General features: G+C 39.8%; 1 protein-coding gene across 2 annotated transcripts in view; it reads right to left on the reverse strand.

Annotated features, from left to right (window-relative positions):
- Positions 1–949: 949 nt before the first annotated feature.
- Positions 950–19,175, reverse strand: part of LY75 (lymphocyte antigen 75) — a 57,613-nt gene continuing 39,387 nt past the window's right edge. For both annotated transcript variants that reach the window (XM_083703687.1, XM_083703686.1), the window contains exons 21-35: positions 18,756–18,892; positions 18,360–18,465; positions 16,633–16,793; positions 15,947–16,076; positions 14,879–15,105; positions 13,963–14,131; positions 12,296–12,460; positions 10,287–10,409; positions 8,281–8,475; positions 7,936–8,156; positions 7,518–7,692; positions 6,785–6,949; positions 6,478–6,594; positions 5,286–5,453; positions 950–4,776 (exon numbers count right to left, since the gene is read on the reverse strand). In XM_083703687.1, the coding sequence (XP_083559813.1) occupies positions 4,592–4,776; positions 5,286–5,453; positions 6,478–6,594; positions 6,785–6,949; positions 7,518–7,692; positions 7,936–8,156; positions 8,281–8,475; positions 10,287–10,409; positions 12,296–12,460; positions 13,963–14,131; positions 14,879–15,105; positions 15,947–16,076; positions 16,633–16,793; positions 18,360–18,465; positions 18,756–18,892 (2,444 nt within the window). In that variant the 3' untranslated portion in view covers positions 950–4,591. The remainder of the gene's footprint in view (positions 4,777–5,285; positions 5,454–6,477; positions 6,595–6,784; positions 6,950–7,517; positions 7,693–7,935; positions 8,157–8,280; positions 8,476–10,286; positions 10,410–12,295; positions 12,461–13,962; positions 14,132–14,878; positions 15,106–15,946; positions 16,077–16,632; positions 16,794–18,359; positions 18,466–18,755; positions 18,893–19,175) is intronic.

A 19,175-nucleotide genomic window follows, 5' to 3' on the forward strand; every position in this document is an offset into this window, starting at 1 on the left:
TGCAGTGTATTGTAATGTGGTATGCGCATTGCACACGTGGTTCCTTCAAGGGCATAATCTGAAAGTCCAAGATAAAAAAAAAAGTCCAGGAAGCAAAGCAGGTCTGGATCTAGTTTAATGCCTAGATGGAAGGCTATCAGGAGACCCCCTAAGTTCTGTGATGGAAGAAAGCCAGGATATAAATGAAACTAGTGATCTTTTTTAACAGTTGCCCTGTGGCAAATATTCCCCTTTGGGGCAAGGTGCTCATGACGAATGGCAATGGTCAAGCTTCAGGTGTGCTTAGAGGAAACAAGATTATCTGGACCCATTTAAGTCTGGCTTCAACTAAAACTGCCTTGGTTGCCCTGGTAAATGACATTGGCCTGGAGAGCAGTAGTGTAATCTTGCTTGTCCTTAATCTCTCATGTCTATTGGTACCACTGACCACAGTATCCTGGAGGATAGCTTTAATACTCACAAACTTCTAACTTGCATCCATTCACAGACCGGGTATCATCCTCCTGTTGTTTTCTATGTCTGCAAAGGAATCAATTTCCTCAACATAGTAAGTTAAACATAGAATCTCTCTCTCTATCTTGAGCTCCCTAATGCATGCGCTGATGACAGCTTAGTCCTTGAACATTTTGGCTGCCAACCGCTGCCAACCTGGAAGTAACTCTTCTGGTTTGAAAACTACTTTTGGAAGCTGAACGTCTGACAGGGCTTCCGATTGGTTGCAGGAGCTTACTGCAGCCAATCAGAAGCTGCACTTTGGTTTCCAAACGTTTTGGAAGTCGAATGGATTCCATTCGACTTCCAAGGTACGACTGTATGGGAGAAGTGGAAGACTAAACAGGCACACAACTTCCTTGCAAGTCAAGTAATTGTTTTGATTGTATTCACCTGCTAATGCCATTTTCCCTTCTTGAAAAAAAAAAAAAGGGACAGAAGACACCTCAGAACAAGATTACTTTTTAAATCTTTATTAACTTTGATGTTTGTGGGTGTTTTTTTAAATACTGAAGAGTACAAAAACATTTTTAATCAGGTGAAAAGCACTGAAATCAGCTTAAATTATCTCACAAGTACAAATCTAATCACCATTGAAGCTTTCTACTAAATCTACTACAAGTATTTCTAAGGCCATGACCCACAGACCCACAGGTAGGTTTTGTTGCGAACTCTCAATACAGATATATTAAGGCATTTGCATTCATTCACATCATGACATTTCCCACAATATCGCAGAATAGATATTCCAGAAAAAAACCCGGCACACACAATTAAAAACATAATTAAAAAAATTTCTATCAGAATATTATACAAATAAACACTTTGTAGAAACACTGGAATCTTTTGTGCATATTTATCTACATCTTGCATCACTGAATAGCCCTGATAATATATTTAAAATAAACTTTCCATTTTTAGATTCACATCAATAACGAAGCCCACAAGTGCAAATAGTCATAAATTCAGTAATGCTGAGCACACTTATTTAGTGGAAATTGCCCCAAACCCTGGTTACTACTGCACATGCAAAAGAGTACTTAATGGAGTATGCCCTGCGCTGGGAGATACATACGTCTCAATCTTTGCAATATAAAATCTTTTAACATACGGTCATCCATTTGTCTTCCCAGTTTCAGTTCCCTGGTGTGTGGTGTGTATGTTGAATGTAGCCCCCAGTTCTTTTCTCTGCCACCTAGCAGGTGACTGGCGCTGTCAAAGATAACTACACCAGTCATCTGTTTGGCACAAGTACCTGTGTGTCAGGGCGTACATTAGAAATAGGTTGTGATGCAAATTTTATTAAATGGTGAACAAGCTTCTTCACCATTACTAATTTAGGACTTGGTTGTGGGCATTTTATTTATCTAAATATTCTAAATCATGCTTCCAAAAAAACACAAAAAAACAAAGTGCATTTTTTCTCCTGTGTGTGTGTACATGCACGTACACATGCACCACTATCATTCCCCAGTCCCTCATAGGTTATTATAGGCACTATATTAAAGACCTTTCTGCACAAACAGTTTGTGTGCAACAAATGTCCAATTTTTTGCCCGTTCGTTGTACAACAGCAGCCGTTGTGTTATCACAATTTCCAGATATTAAAAGGGGAGCATTTTGTATCTTGGAGATCACAGACTACCCAAGCTAGCACATTCATTGCTATTGGGATTGCTATATTGCTGAGGGCACTTGTTGGAGATTGTTTGAGACAGTGTGTGTCCAGTTAAATATCTCCTCTCCAAAATGCTTAATGTTTTTTTTTTAGAAGGTGTGCAGAGCCACCTCCTTATACATCACACTATCACCCTCCCTTATTATGTACTGATAAGATTATTATACTGCTGTCACTGAAAAGATGCTTGTGGGCAGAAATGCATGAATAGCACAGTTTAAATGATCCTGCAGAAATACCCCAGCTGAAGAGATCTATAGCAGGAAGAGACTAGTAGCAGTTCACAAGAGCTAACTGTGAAGTTGGACAAAGGCCTACGTGTGTGTGTGTGTGTATGTCTATATGTCTATGTGTACACCCCCCCCCATAGGTGATGTTACACAATCTTGAAAAAAGGGACTCACATGCATGCACACACGCTTCCAAAGGAAAGCTAATAGGCTGGCTTTCATTTTGCTAATTAGAACAAGATTGAGTAGCTACATGCTCCTATCTCTATGCATAGTATGCAGAACAATGGACGTTGGGCCAAGGAAAAACAGTCCAGAGCCCTAGGCGTCCAATGATTTCCTGCTCTCGTACATGAAGATTTTCTTCATGTATCTGTTAAGGCACCTCTTTTCTATTTGCATATGGAGTGCTTTTGTCTCGTTTATTAAATGGGAATCCTCTACCTATGTGGGATTCTTGGGGGGCTTTTTTGGCAAACCCCCCCCTAGCATAAAAATAAAACGAGTAGTAAGCTAATTATTTTTTAGTATTATCTTTGACAGCATTCCTTAAGTCAGTAGTATTATCTGAACAATTAGTTAAATATTTCCATGGTACATTTTTATTAAATGAATGGATTTCATTTAATAAAAACTAATAAACTAATAGAAGCTGTTCCTTTATTTTGGCTAAGAGACAAATATTATGCTACATATTAAATGATATGTGTCTTATAATTACCCCTCTTCTTCTAAAACTCAGTTAGGGTTGGCTGCTGTGTTGAGGCCACTTTGATTTGCTCTATGTGACAACTGTCACCACATGGTGAGCCGGTTATGTGCAGAAGCTTATCACATGAAGCCAGGTGTTCCTACCATGTCATAACATAGAACCAAGAAAAAGAGTCTTTGGTGACATGAGGGGAGGAAACACCACCTAGAAGTAGGAGCTATACATTAGGAGCTATAGTCAGAAGAAGAAAATGTGGACGACCCCATTTAACCATGGTAGTGTTTTGACCCCTCACGTCTGCATGTCTTTTAGATGCTAATCAATGGGTTGCATTCAACGAAGACCAACTTAGAGGACACCCACAGAAATGAATGGACCTAAGTAGGGCTAACAATACATACAGCTCAATGTGTTTTCTGTATTAGTACAGAACAAAATGAGTACCCCTTTAGAAGTAGCAAAATATGACAGAGGTAATAATGACAAATGTCAAACATTATCAACAGGAACCACAATCTTTCTCCAGGTTCCACTCTTTATACACACTAGGGGTCTGAATCTTTCATTTAGCCCTTGGTTTCCATTTGGCCTCTTACATTTGTATGTGTGGGGACGGTATGGCTTATTAAAGTTAAAAATGTTTTCAAAATGCAGGCTGACAAATTGTTGTTATTCTTTTAACTGTTGTAACTAAAAAGCTAACTAAAGAACTGAACCAAAGATAGGAGGGATCTTTGGAACTTTTATTGAAAAAGGTCAACATTTCAAGTTTGTATTAAAAACATTTCAAGTTTCTTTCTTTCTTTAAAACAACCCTTCTGTACCCCAATAGGTTTTAAGTACAGTGGTACCTCGGGTTAAAGTACTTAATTCGCTCTGGAGGTCTGTTCTTAACCTGAAACTGTTCTTAACCTGAAGCACCACTTTAGCTAATGGGGCCTCCTGCTGCCGCCGCACCACCTGAGCATGATTTCTGTTCTCATCCTGAAGCAAAGTTCTTAACCTGAAGCACTATTTCTGGGTTAGCGGAGTCTGTAACCTGAAGCGTATGTAACCTGAGGTACCACTGTAAAAGAGTATGGTTGATACAAGTTATTACATTATGTTATTTTGCGTCCAGTGAGTCGATTCCAAAAGATTCCCTAGGCATCAATCATACTTCATATAGCAGAGCATGTCCAAAAATCAAAGCATGTCCAAAAATCAGTTTCAGGGTCGTATCTCAATGCATGTGCAAATCTTAAAGACCATGGAAAGTGCAAAGTCTGATTGGAGTTTAAATCAGTTGGTGAAACACAGCTGACTTTCCCTCCTCCTTTCAAATGTGGGGGGAAAGGTTGCTGTCACACCCTGAACAAAAAATAGATACTGAACCCAGAGGTCAGCATTTACCTGCTACTGAATACATTTGGTATAGGTTTGCCAAACCAAAACCTATAAAATTATGCCTAAACAGCCCAATCCAGCACGAACTGTTCCTCAGTCACCATCTCTGGAAAACATAGTGTCCGTTTCATCTTCGTACAACCCCCGTTCGTAGCGTACCGAAGAGAATCCGCCCCAATTCAGTCGTTTCTTCTTATAAAGGAAGCATATCAATCCAGCAACAAGTGCGACAATAATTAGAATAGCGACAGCTATTGCCCCTCCTACATGATTAGAGACTGTAAGGAAAAAAAACACCCCAACGTCATCCATCCGTAACTATTAATCCAGAAGCAACTTGGCTGAAAATCATATATATTATACAAAAGTTGTGTGAGGCTACTTCATGCCAGCTAGAATGCAAAGCATTTCCCTGCCCTTGCTCCTCTCATTTTCAGCAAGAAAAGCCCTTTATTGATTTGACGTGCTCTTTGCATTGAGGAAATATGGGCATTCTCTATTACCTCTGTCCATGTTTGCAGAAGCACAGGGAGCCCCTACAACATTCACAGGAAAGGAAGGTTTTTGTAGGGAGATGGGTTTTCTCCTCCTCCATAGATCTCTGTATTTATTATGTGTGGTATTACCTATAGTATTATTAGTGTCATGATGATGATCATCATCTGCATCTTACCGATATCAAAACATCACATACAGTTGCTCCTGATGAGAGACTGGACCCGCCTGCTGACACAATCACAGGCCAGTTTAAAAAGCTACATTATTTTAAAATCAAAATCATACATACCTTGAGGAGCTTTGCAAACAACTCTGCTTTGGAGATTTCTGCAGTCAGTTTTGGACCATGTACCATTTGTTGAAAACACAACGCTACATTTACCATTGGCTTTTTCTTTTCCCTTTTCCCAGTTGACATATTTAATTTCTGAGCCATCAAGCCACTTCATCGATTCAGCTGTATATTAGGGGAAAAACCACCCACAAAAAGTTATTCCTTAACAGCAAAAATGTGCTGCAATTATTACAGTGTGTACAAGCAGCAATTTAATTATATACTGTTCAGAACCAGAAAAGTCTACAAAGCACCAATAGTCAAGAGTCTATTCAGCTTCTAAAAGCTTTAGTGCTGGCAGAAGGATTCAGAGAACTGAGAAGCAGGGAAGCCTAGGAAAGAAGGTCTATGGTAGGTATAGAGGAATAGATAGAAAACCATTAGGCCAGTAGAAAAACCGGTAAAACGAACAATCTCTCTATGCCTGCATATGGCTGCGAGTTGCAGAGCTAGACATAGATGAAATGATTTGAAATAACCAGGTACATACATCCTTGGCTAATGCCCTCTAGTCTGGCTAATTCTCTTTCTCTGTGCTTTTATTTACAGCATGGAAAATATGCCAAGTTGCAATGCATGTTCTTTATTTGATTTCTATTCATTAAAATTATAATAATGTACTTGCAGTGCACAGTAAATTTCAGGAGCATAATCCAAATAAAACTTCAGTTTCGCTAAAATCAATGGAAATATGGAATGCAGCTAACTCTCCTTGAAGAGAGATGCCTGACTTCACCTGCCTTGCTTATTATGCCTTGCACAGTACAGTGGTACCTCGAGTTACAGGCACTTCAGGTTACAGATGCTTCAGTTTACAGACTCCGCTAACCCAGAAATAGTACCTCGGGTTAAAAACTTTGCTTCAGGATGAGAACAGAAATCGTGCGGCGGTGGCATGGTGGCAGCGGGAGGCCCCATTAGCTAAGATGGTACCTCAGGTTAAGAACAGTTTCAGGTCAAGAACGGACCTCCAGAACAAATTAAGTATTTAACCTGAGGTACCACTGTATTAGGTTGCAATCCTAATCCCACTCCCTAGGAGCAAGTCCCACTGAATTCAATGGAGCTTACTTCTGAACAGGCACGGTTAGGATTCCAGCCTTAACAGTTATAAGTCACAAGTGCTTCATAGTTATTCACTGCTTACCATTTTCTTGCATTCCAAGCCATACTCTTCCAGTGACAAAATAATGTTCTCGTAAGTGTGCACTCACAAACTTATTTTCTTCCTCATTTTCTATAGTCAAAAGTGTTGCAGAAGGATCTAAGTGGATAATGTTAGTGGTCAAATGTGCAAATAACTTCTTGAAAGTTCTCTTTATTAACATTTATGGAAATAATTTATGGCAACATTTAAAGTAGTAACAAAAAAAATCAGCTCTCTATCCAAAATATTCTTAATTATATTATTGTCTCTTTTTTAAGATGTAACATGATGCATAATTTGGACATACCAAGCTTCTTGCAGACTTCTTTAGCTTCTTTCCAATTGTATATAGAGAAATTGTAAAATGCCAAATCAAATGCATAGCAATGCTGTTTATACTGTATCCACTGTGAAGCACTACCAGTAGTTTTTGGGCAGTATGTGGGATTTTCTGCTTGCTTTGACTGTACTTCTGTGAAAATATAAATCATCATCATCCAAACATCTTAAGGCACTCCATTCAGGTGGTTCAATGGAGCCTTGATAAGCCATTGCCACATAAACACAAACTGATTGTTGGCACACACACACACACATATATATCTGCTGCTGTATTGGAGCAATTTAATTTACTGTAAAGGTACAGGACTATGATCCATTGGAGGGCATCCCAGGGAATACAGACCTTTCCCTCTGATGCCTGAGATGGAATTCCAGAGTCTACCTCTGAATGCCAGTTTCTGGGAGAATGCTGTTGCACTCAGATCCTGCTTCGATGTTTCCCATAGGTATCTGGTTGGACACTGTGAGCATGGGATGCTGGACCAGACGAGCCACAGGCCTGATTCAGCACGGCTATTCTTATAATCTTAAGGTTTTGGTGGCCAACAATCCTCGGCAAGTTACTTAGAAGGTCTCAAAACCAGTAGGACTTGCTTTTAAGGAAATGCTTTTAAGTATAGGGCCAGGGTGGGGTGGGATCTGCCCTCATCATTCTCTTTGGTCTTAGCACCACACTGGAGACATGAATGCAGACTTACTGTTTGAAGGGTAGTAGCAAATAGCACCATCAGCACCATGCGAGCAATCCAAGCGATTCCAAAATCCTTTAGTGTCCAGTAAGAAACAATTTCCAGGAGAATGTGAATGCTCATATTCCCAGGGCTTGTAGTCAAATGTGCTTCCATCAGACCACTCAAAATCAGAATCACTTTCCTAGAAAGAGAGAAATTCGATTCCAGTTGAACAAGTTCAGATGTCACTTTTTGTTTTACAAACAGGGATAAACAGGCATCACGGCTAATTATTGGAGCACAGCACCACCCATGTCCTACAATGTGTTTAATGTATGAGACAAGTTAAAATATTGCTAACAGAAACGAAAAGCTGGCTCAAAACCTTTAAAGATAATAGCATGGGGATATGGTTGCAAAAGCACATGAAACAGTTCAAACTCACATTATGATTGGATAAACCAATCCAAAGTGGATATCCATCTCTTTTTACAATATTTTCCAGAAACACTTGCTGCGATTCGCTGTGTACGCTGGCTAAATCACTGCCATTTCGTTTGCATTCTCTCCATGCATCATACCAACTGAGCTGTTTTTGAAGGATCCAGTACGTGTTATTTCCATGGGGTAGTTTCTCAGGCAGCGGTGGTTTGTATTCTTTGGGTCCTATTTCAATATTACAACAAGGACAGAAGTTTAGTTTTTTTAGTTTTAGGCATATGTAAAAAAAATAATAATAATACCACCATAGGCCTTTGGAAATTCAATCCAAATTGCAGACATTGCTTACCCATTTCTATTTTACAGACAAGGATGCTGTGTAGGCTAAATTGCTGAGGTAACCAGTTGCCACTGTAATTGTACATATCCCAGACACCATCGAGACCAATACCAGCAACAAAATTATTATTCTTTACATAAGGTCTCCCTAGTCTCCAGTTATTGTATGAGAGGTATGTGTTGTCATCCCACTTCAGATTACCATCTGCAGAAAACAAACAAAAGAAGTTTCCATAATGAGTGCTACAGATTTTATTTAGAAGAGAGGAGTGTGCTGAAATTATCCCACAATGGCTAACATTAACATTACTGGAAGGTCAGTAATAACCAACACTTGGCTTAGAAATAAAAGGAGGTACCTTTTGCATATGCTATTTGGATGTGGCCTGGTTTGTTGACGGTATCAACAATTTTTTAAAAAAATGTTTTCCCACTTTAGAATTGTTTCTTATAATCAAAATTAAATCCAGAAAAACTATATTAATACACCCCCCAATGCATCTAAATACTCACATAAGCATTCATAACAAACATGGGGAGCTATCCCTTTAAATGGCGCACTGTGAATGCACCAATTGTTGGGATATAGTAGTTCATCTTCCTATAACACCTTTGCTGGCAGAGATATCCAGTATGGAAAACTTTTTTTTATTAAAGAAAAATGTTCTCACTGGAATTGGGCAACAGTATTAATGCTAACATCCAGATTTTCTCTCTGCAGATGGTGAAATACACAAGTCTACACTTTTATCACTATGCCTAACCTGAGGTATCTAGTTTCTGTTACTATTCCATGTTAACTCTTACTTGTTTTATGTTAGCATTGTACTAGTTTTATTATAACCGTTAACTATGCCAAGAGGGAAAAATAAAATAAATCAGTAATTTAAAATCTACCTTCAGGTGAAAAAAATGTATTTTTTCATAAAGGTAATTCCTCAGAAAATCTGCTGTTTAGTGTTGAATCAAAGCAAATGTCAATCCATGGAAAATCCAGTTGATGTTTGCTCCGATTCAGCGCTAAGATCAGATTTTCCTGGAGGAAAGCAGTGGGGGACAAGTGGAAGTCTAGATGAGCCCAATGTTTGTTCCATCTAAATTATTCCTTCTTATCAGGGGAGTCTTTGAAGATACTGTGAAACATGGTAAAATAAAATCTATAAAACAGGTGAATATCACTTTACCCCAACAGCTGCAGTATTCCCACTGCATTAATTCGTTAGAAACATTTTTTGTTTACATGAAAGCAGCACAGAAACTCCCTTCTGCGGAACCAGAGTTGCAAGTGAAATGAGTGGGCTGAAGTTGTGCAATGAAGGGCCCAAGGAAGGAAACTACCTGTAGGGTTGCCATATTTTGAAGGGCGAAAGAGGACACCCTGGCTGGCGCTTGGGGTGTGGGAGCGGGCACATTCTACAATGTCCTTTCAAAATATACAAAAACAAGGATCTGGTCCTTTCCTGCACCATGCAAAACTCACACAGTATGTATATGTTTTGCACTTGGTTGTCTACTACTGCATATACAACATAAAAAGTAGCCCATGCACCCCCATACAGAAAATGTTACCCCTGAAAAAGAGGACCTGTCCTGGAAAAAGAGGACCTATGGCAACCCTTATTGCCATATTTGAGCAAATAACGCTCAAAAGCAGACGCACCAGGAACATTAGGCATTTAGTATTTCTTATCAGATTAAAAATGACAGGCATGATTAGTGACTTCTGAACCCCCAAATCTGCATCCAGCATGCATCTTCTTTAGGTTGTCATTAAATTCTACAATAAAAATAAGCTTGAATAAGGAACAAATTATCCAAAGTGCTCTTGATTAAGCTTAAAGATTCTCACTCATCAACCTGCATTTGACAATTTGAACTCTAATCAAATATATTTTTTTGTTTTGTTTTTTAAATCCTCATCAATGGCTGTAGACAATGTTATAAGCTTTGGTCTCTTTGTATGTTTAAGAAAGGCATTCATCCTAGCAAGAGAGCTTTACAGAACTTAGAACATACCATCAGCATCATAAATCAGACCCAACCACAGCCAGCGAGCAAGGCCACTGAAAGAATGGAGCTGCTCAACAACAAAACTATTTTCATCTTCATCCCTGATAGTCAAGAGGGAGGCATTCGTATCTGTTGAAGCAATTTTTAAAAGTCAAATCACTTAATGGATCTGGCAGGATTTTATAGACAGTTTATGAAATGAATTGAAGGAAGGGGCTACCAAGGTTTAGCCGTTTACCTAAGTTTTTAAACCAAAAAAATAATAATCTTGAATGATTAGTGACAGAAGTCAGCTGCTCTTTCTTAGGTCTGGATGTACAGAGGTCATGGTACATAAATTATGGAAAAGCATAGAGAGGGGTGAGGAACCTTTGGCCTACTAGGTGCTGTTGGGCTCAAGGGAGACAAGCCTGGTGGCTATAGTAGAGCAGCAGCAATAGCCTCTCTGCAGTAGGGTTGTCACTGCTTCCTGGGAAGGGTGAAGTGGTGGTGAAGCAGGGTTGTGTGGATGCACAGCAGAACCAACCCAGTGCTCTCTTCATTACACCCAGAAAGTAGTCAATGTCTCACTTTTCATGGTAAGCGGCATTGACCCTGTTTGCAGGAGGTTGTTGCTATGGCTCCACCCCACTGATGAACTGCTCCTGGTTGGACCACAGCTCCCATCATCCCCATCTATTGGCCATGGATGGTTGGGTCTAATAGGAATTGTAGTCCAACATCTGGAGGGCACCACAATGGCTATCTCTCATGAAGGCTCTGCAGAGTGTGAAATGGGAACTCCATATTGGGCATCATTAGGAAATGGACTGTAATACTCTTTCCTATAAATGAGAGGTTGTCTAGTGATCTGGTTGACACATTACACACACACACACACCCCACACACAGAGCAGAACACTTTCCGTATACAGTGAAGGTAAAGCATTTGGAGCTTTTCAGTAAAGGAGGGGAAAGATGAGTGAGGGGAAATATGACAGAGGTTTATAAAATTATACATGATGTGCAGTGGAGATAATTTTAATTCCACTCCCATACTTTCAGGGTCATCCAATGAAACTAATCTGGTAGTAGATTCAGGAAAAACTAAGAGAAAGCAAATCTTCACACAATTAACGTATGGCATTGACGGCCATAAGATGCAGTATAATGGCTGCTTGATTATATGGCTTTAAAACAGCATTAGACAAATTAATGTAAGATGGCAGTAGCAGCTGAGAGACACTTATCTACAGTAGGTAAACAGAACATCTAAGCTCAGAAGGTGGTATAGCTTTCAATACCAATTGCTAATGGCAACAGCAGGGAATATTCATCGTCCAGCAGAACTCAAAATGCATTTTTAAAAAACTATACAAAACTGCATTCACTTTTTAAATGCTTTTTTTGTAAGAAGCCTTCACACTGGAATCTTTTTTTCCTGGATGCCCTTCTAGCAGGTCAAGAGAAGCTTCTTTTAAAAGGCATCATTTCTCTTAATCTAGATACGAAAGAGGTCCAACATAGTTCACATTAACACATTGTAAATTTAGATAGCCAACAGATGCTTTTATTGCAATGTTTTTCTAAGTCTGGGTGAGCAGAGTGCAAGCAAGGCCAGAGAGAACCACATATATAATACAAGTCTCCAGTGAAATACAATCCTTACCCTGGAGTAAGCCCAATCAACTCTATGAGGCTCCTTTCTGAGCAAACATACAGGACTGTACAGTATTGTAAAATCTGCACAGCTATGTAGATAATTCTGTGCCTGTTCACAGATATGATCCCTGCTTATTTCCTTTGACTAATAAAGTACAACTATGTGAAGAAACAGTGGTAACATGGAAGCAACAGCAGCATTCCCAAGACTGCAGTTCTAAGGGGGTGAGGGGAGAAGAGGCTGCTTTAGTGGAAATTGCTAATCATGTACTCTTATGGAGGAAACAAGCAGAGTCCTCTCAGATCTGAAAAAAATATATTCAAAAGTTATGAACACAGAAATACAAAACAAACTTTAAACAGAAACTTCTTACTCATCATCCTGCATAAATGGTGGGCCTCATCTGACTTCAATCCTTTCCATCTGTCTTTTGCTATCATGAATGAATAACAACTGTTTCGAAATGGCATCCATGGTGTATTCTTAATCTTGTGTGGACATTTAATAAAGTCAAATACCTCAGGTTTTTCAGTTTCAGCTAAAAAAGAAAGAAAAAGAAGGTACATTTTTTAAAGGCACTTCATATTTACTCAAATCAAAATTAGTTGGCCTAGAAAGCAACTTGAAGGAGGAAAACATAGACAATCCATTTACTAGATCAGTTCTGATGGTGTGGAGAACATGGAGCAAAACTCTGGCCCCTGACCATTCACCACTGGTCCTGTTCTTGGGTCACGACAGCTTTCAGACGCAAATATAAATAGCAACAGTTCAAGGATTGGGGGAACGTAGGCATTTACACAACCCGTCACCTGCTTCCCAGAGGAAAAGCAATTTCCAAAGAGGACCTGCAAGGTTAATTAAAAGGCACTCATACTACATGGTTTCAGGTAGCTCAGGCTCATTCTTTTGCACTTCCATTTGGTGCGCAGGGGAGACAGCCTACATACACTTACCTTGTTTGAATCATTATGTGGCAGGCCAGGCCTATGACTTGAAGGATGCTGCTTCCCAAATATACAGCAATCTATTAGATCATGAGGCAGGGGTTGCTATAGGCCTTCAGAATGTATGGGAATCAGATTTGGGCCACCCAACTGAAGATCACAAATGGGAGGGTATCTGGGCCACCCTCTGCTCAAAAAAATTTCTGCTTGCTTACAGGAGGCCTCGTTCAAGACCATCTTCCGATGGCACTGGATGCCAGTCAGGCTGGCAAGGGCTGTGAAAAACCTGGTTCATGTTTGGTGGGAATGTCCCAACGTTAAAAACTTTTGGAGTAGAGTGTTCTCCATTATACCCTCAATTACAGGCCAATCCCTTTCTCCAAATCCTGCCTTCTTTGGACATAGACTTATAGACTCCACCCTGTGCCACAGAGAACTAGTAGGCTTCTTACTGACCGCAGCACAATTAGTGATGGCTCAGCAATGGAAGAACCAGACTGAAATACCCCATAACATATGGGAAAATAATATCTGGGATGTAGCAATGTTTGAGCGTCTCACCAGACACACAAGGGCAAGTAAAGGCATAATGAATAGAGACACTTTCCAAGACACACGGGCCCCTTTCTTTAACTATGTTAATGACAAAAATCAAGATCTTCTGATACCAGCCACTCAATATTGTCAGTGGAGGAGTTACGTTAAGTAATATTTTGCATGTTGAACGTGTAAGTGTATGTCTAGAGACAATGGATATAACAAACACCATTTAGATGTACTGCTGGATTTTAATGGTTATTAAAAAAAATGGTTATTTAAAAATAGAATAAAATGTTTTCATTGGTTTATTTCAATGTATCTAAAAGCATTCTCAAAGCAGTAGCATATATTTTACGTAGTAACTGTAAAAGCAGGTGACAGCAAAGGTTGCAGGGTTTTTAGCTGGGGCAATCAAAATAAGATCCACTACTTGACTATTGATTCAAAACCCTAAAATGTATTTTATATAGTTGACTTTTTATTTCTATTCTTTGTATATAGTATTGTTGTTTCATTTCTGACGCAAATAAAAGATTTATTCATTCAAACCTACTTGCTGGAAGGTAGCAAATTGCTCCTGGCTTTTGCGTATAGCAGTCAGATGTTTTCCAAAGTCCATCTCTGTCCAAATATACGCATTCATCAAGTAAATCTTCGTCTTCTTTGGACCACTGACTAAAGCTAATGTGAGTTCTGTCAGCCCAGTGATAATGAATTCCATCCTGGTGGCATAAACATAAAGAAAAAAGGCTCGCGTTATGAAGATCAAAGACAAGTAAGAGCAATTCCTTGATGGTAAAACATCTGCTTGGCATTCAGAAGGTCTAAGGTCCAATCCCCAGTATCTTCACGTAAGGGTGGGAGAGACCCCTGCCTAAAGCCCTGGAGTGCCACTGCCTGGCAGTGGGAACAGTACAGTGTCAGATGGGCCAATGGTCTGACTCAATATAACATAGCTTCTCGTGTTCAATATGATTCAATGGGTACTGCTAATCTTCAATACAAGAACTCCAAGTTCAAATCCTAAATGCATTTCATGTACCAGTTTTGTTTAAGGTCTGCTTAAAGCAGAACAAAGCAATACCAGAATCTGAGTATATTTGTTGACCCACCCAGGGAGATATATCCGCTTGTAATTTGTGTGTGTTGTTACTTTTGCAGGTTAACTCTAGTGATTCTCAAGAAAGTTGGGCGTGCTTTGCCAACCCTCCCCCCACAACAATGATTTCAGTGGGACTGAAGGGACTTTACTTTCTAATTAATGTGCTGTGCTCATTCTGCATAACACAGCTATTTATTTGTATATTAGGCTTTTTAAACATATATTCACAAGACATGTTGCTGCCACAGACAAAAGCGGCAGCAAAGGTCTGTCATTTTACCCCATCGTTTAATATAGCTCAGTAGGTTTTCCCCAAATCCTCTTATTCGAGTGACATATTTTGAATTGGTTAGGAAACAAGCCTTACATCTTCGCTGGAGAGTCCAATCCACAGTGGGGAATTATAACGGGCTGCCTGCATAGCAAGAAAAGCCTGATGGTATTGTCCTGTGATGCTAACCAGCTGCATATTATTCTGCAGGCACTCCTGTTGTGCATCATGCCATGTCAAGTTCTTCAGAATTATGGTGTATGTGACATTTAGATAGTTCACGGTGACATTAAGCACTTGCTGTGTCTGGTTTTCTGCCTCATCTAATGAAAGAACAAAATAGTTGAGCAAGAGAAATGGTATCATTCGTCTAACTGTCTGATTTTTAGAAGAAGAAAAAACACATCACCTAGATCTTGGGCAGATTTTGTTTTAAACTGTTAAAAGGTATTATACCCATGGTCTAAACCACTGAGCCTTGGGCTTGCCCATCAAAAGGTCGGCAGTTCAAATCCCCGCATGGGGTGAACTCCCGTTGCTCAGTCCCAGCTTCTGCCAACCTCGCAGTTCAAAAGCACGCCAAAAAGTGCAATAGATAAATAGGTACCGCTCCGGCGAGAAGATAAATGGTGTTTCTGTGTGCTACTCTGGTTTCACCAGAAGTAGCTTAGTCATGCTGGCCCCATGACCCAGAAAAATTGTCTGCGGACAAACGCCGGCTCCCTCGGCCTGCAAAGCGAGATGAGTGCTGCAACCCCAGAGTCGTCTGCGACTGGACTTAACTGTCAGGGGTACTTTACCTTTTTTTTAAACCCATGTTGTTCATAATATTTTCAGTGAGGTGGTAAGATTAGAACTGCAACAATGAGTTGAGCAATCACTTAGAGGTCAAACAATCAAAAAACACATTGATCAACTAAAAGATTGCCCTTGATTGATCAATATTTTGTTTTATTTAAAAAAGCGAATATTATAAAAACTGCAGCTGACACAGGCACCATTTTAAGTAGTATTCCTTACTGTGTGTGAGAGAAAGTAAAACGACCTCTCCTAAAATGAAACCTCCTGTGACACATTCCATGCATCATTTAATAATGAAACTACTGTGCATGAAGTTTTAATAATATTTTGTCTCATATGCAAATTTACTATTCTCAGACTTACCTGTCTTCATCTGACATATGGCCAGAGTTTGAATACTGGCACAGGAAGTGAAATTCCAAGTTCCAGCATATGGTGATTTTGGATTGTTGAGCAAAACACCACACTGGTTATTCACCTCATCATCAAAAAACTGAAAAGCAAACAAACCAAGAAGCCCGAGTAATAGTAGATTAGCATACAGTGGCACCTCGGGTTACAGACACTTCAGGTTACAGATTCTGCTAACCCGGAAGTAGTACCTTGGATTGAGAACTTTACGTCAGGATGAGAACGGAAATCGCGGGGTGGCGGGGCAGCAGAAGCAGCAGGAGGCCCCATTAGCTCAAGTGGTACCTCAGGTTAAGAACGGATCTCCGGAACGAATTAAGTTCTTAACCCGAGGTACCACTGTATTTCATTAAACAGGGGCGGGGAACCTCTGATCCATGGGCCAAATTTGGCCCAACAGGGTCCCAAGTTGACCCGCCTGGTTGGATGTGAGGTCAGGTGTGGGGAAGGAAACAACATGGTTACAAAAGAACAACTGGGAGCTTACCATGAGATCCCGACTGTTCCTTTGCTAGAGCTGACTGACAGTGGCAGAGTGCCTACAGTAGTATGAAACAGTTGTATTCCCCATTTTAGCAGTGCTTAATTCACTTATAATGAAAAGCCTACAACAGAGGAAAAACCCTCCAATGACTCACATCATGCTCAATTTTCCTTAGTCTTCCATGCAGCAATGGATGGAAGTTGGAATATACCAACTCACTGCCATCTGTCCACCTGTTTTCACGTCTACGGATCTCAAAGTGCAAACCAATCCAAATATTTGGGGGCATACCAGGAAGCAAGGACGTTATAAAATCTGTTGGCAAAAAAATAAGTATTTGGGTAGACAGGGTAAATATCCCAAACTTGACTGCATAAGGTAATGCAACTTCTACTTCTGTTAAATTTACAGCATTTTGTGGACTGTAAATAATCTTATTTAGACAATACACCCCAAAGGCTAATTGGCGCAATATCGGCAATTTGGCAGCTATAAATGGAAGCAATCTTCAGTTTGCTTTGATGGCTTTCCTCCTCCACTTCCATCCCTTAAGATCATTTTGGGCAATACAGTGGTGCCTCGCTAGACGAAAAGAATTCGTTCCGCGATTCTCTTCGTCTAGCGGTTTTTTCGTCTTGCGAAGCAAGCTCATTGACAGCTTAGTGGATTAGTGCTAGAGCTGTCAAGCGGCTTCCAGCGATCAGCTGTTAAGCGGCTTATCAGCGGAACAGCTGATAAGCGGCTTAGCGGCTTAGGAAAAGGGCAAAAAAAAAAAAAAAAACCGCCGGGGGACACAAGATTTTTTCGTCTTGTGAAGCAACCCCATAGGGGAATTCGTTTTGCGAAGCGCCTCCAAAACGGAAAACCCTTTCGTCTAGCGGGTTTTTCGTCTTGCGGGGCGTTCGTCTTGCGGGGCACCACTGTACTTCATTTGCATTTATATGAGACTCAAGTTCCTTCTGAAGCTAAGAAGTTGCATCCAAAGAACATATCCAACGTTTTGGGGCCTGATTTTGCAAATTTGTAGTAATAGGTAAGGGCAGACTAGATCACTCTCAATTTCTTCTTCCTCAGATAACATTCACCTCTTCTCTTTGCCATGCTTCTAAGTCATGGAGAGCTGCCGTATCATGCCACTGATACATAATTCCCAAGGGTGGTGGTCTTCCTTTGCCAATTTTATGAAAAATGGATGCTGAGTGAACGTGATTGGCTCAAGAACATACAGTGAGTAACATAGCTGAGTAGATACACAGCTAAATCCACACTGTCCAGAATCTCCCCCCTCTCTCACACACACAAAGGACGGACAAATCTGTCAATTTTAACTTCCCTCAGTTTTTCATTTTCTAGTATTCTGTTCAACTTGCCACATTTCTGCATTAGCTAGTTTGCTTTAAAAAATAAAATTAAAAAAATGCATTCACACACAACCCCCCCCAGCATTTTAATATGCACTTCTCCCAATATACAGATTTTTACAAGCAGTTCTCCCTATCGCAACCTATTTTTGCATGTTACAAAAAAGTTGTGTGTAATTTCCCCTAGTAGATGCATTTAGTTTAGTTTGAGAAATAAATTGTAACCTTCAGCTAAGTGCTAAGCGTATCTGCGTTTTGGTTTTAGGAAGTGTGAATTAGGCACGATCACATTAAAATGCGAGCTGAATGGATTCCTGCCCACCTCTCTAATATATCATGCAGATAGGTGGCAGATTCAAGGAGTGGAAAATATTCACCTGCATTCCCACAACAGTTTTTTAGCAAATCTGTAAGAAAACTGGTACCTACCATATCCCCAGAAACTAAAAAATTATCAATGCACAGTGTTTTATAGAAGAGAACTACACTTTATAAGAAGTATCAAAGGTTATCACTTTACCTTGTTCAGCTTGGCTTGTGATTGATGGAAGAGAACCTCCCAAACTGTGACAATGTTCATCTGCCTCCTGAAACTTTAAATCCTTAGGGGGTACCATGCGGTAACACTGTAAGAAGATTTTATTATAAACACTCTGTCTAAAGTACCTGGATTTCACATTAGCTTTTATAATTAAGAGGAAATTTACAGAGCAGAACAAAATCAAAGGGGGAAAACACCTTACAAAAATATTTTAATTGCAGGCGATTTATTCTTTATTTATTTACTTTTTATTTATTAGATTTCTATACCACCCTTCATCAAAAGATCTCCGGGTGGTTCACAAGAAAACTACCGTTTTGCAAATACTCGTCAAGTTTTGGAGATTCTTACAAGGTACTTCCTAATAAATATTACCTTATCCATAAAAACAAGCCAATTTTCGCGACACGTCCTGCGAGTTGGTTTATAACCAGGGTCGTGCTTCTCCAATAGCGATGCATTGTATTTCTCACAGATGAAGGGGAGTTTTGTACTGCAGCTTATCGTGCTGTCTGCAGGAATCACAGACACATACATGTATGTATTAATATTTATCTATGCTTATATTCATACTGCATTTACTGTGTATTATTTCCACAAATTCTGAAAGGCAAACGACTGGACATCAAAGTAGGGTCCGGATACAACTATAAACTCTGAATGCCATACTGTAGGGTGGTCATCTGCAAAAGAGGAAAAGATTTCTTCAACTTTAATAGCTGTGTAGATGGGAGACTGTCGTGCAAGCTGAACTGCTGAAATTCCCTCCTCTACAATGGTCAAAGGCCTGGAAAC

Source organism: Podarcis gaigeae, assembly GCF_964106915.1.
Source record: "Podarcis gaigeae genome assembly, chromosome: 1".
NCBI lineage: Eukaryota > Metazoa > Chordata > Lepidosauria > Squamata > Lacertidae > Podarcis > Podarcis gaigeae.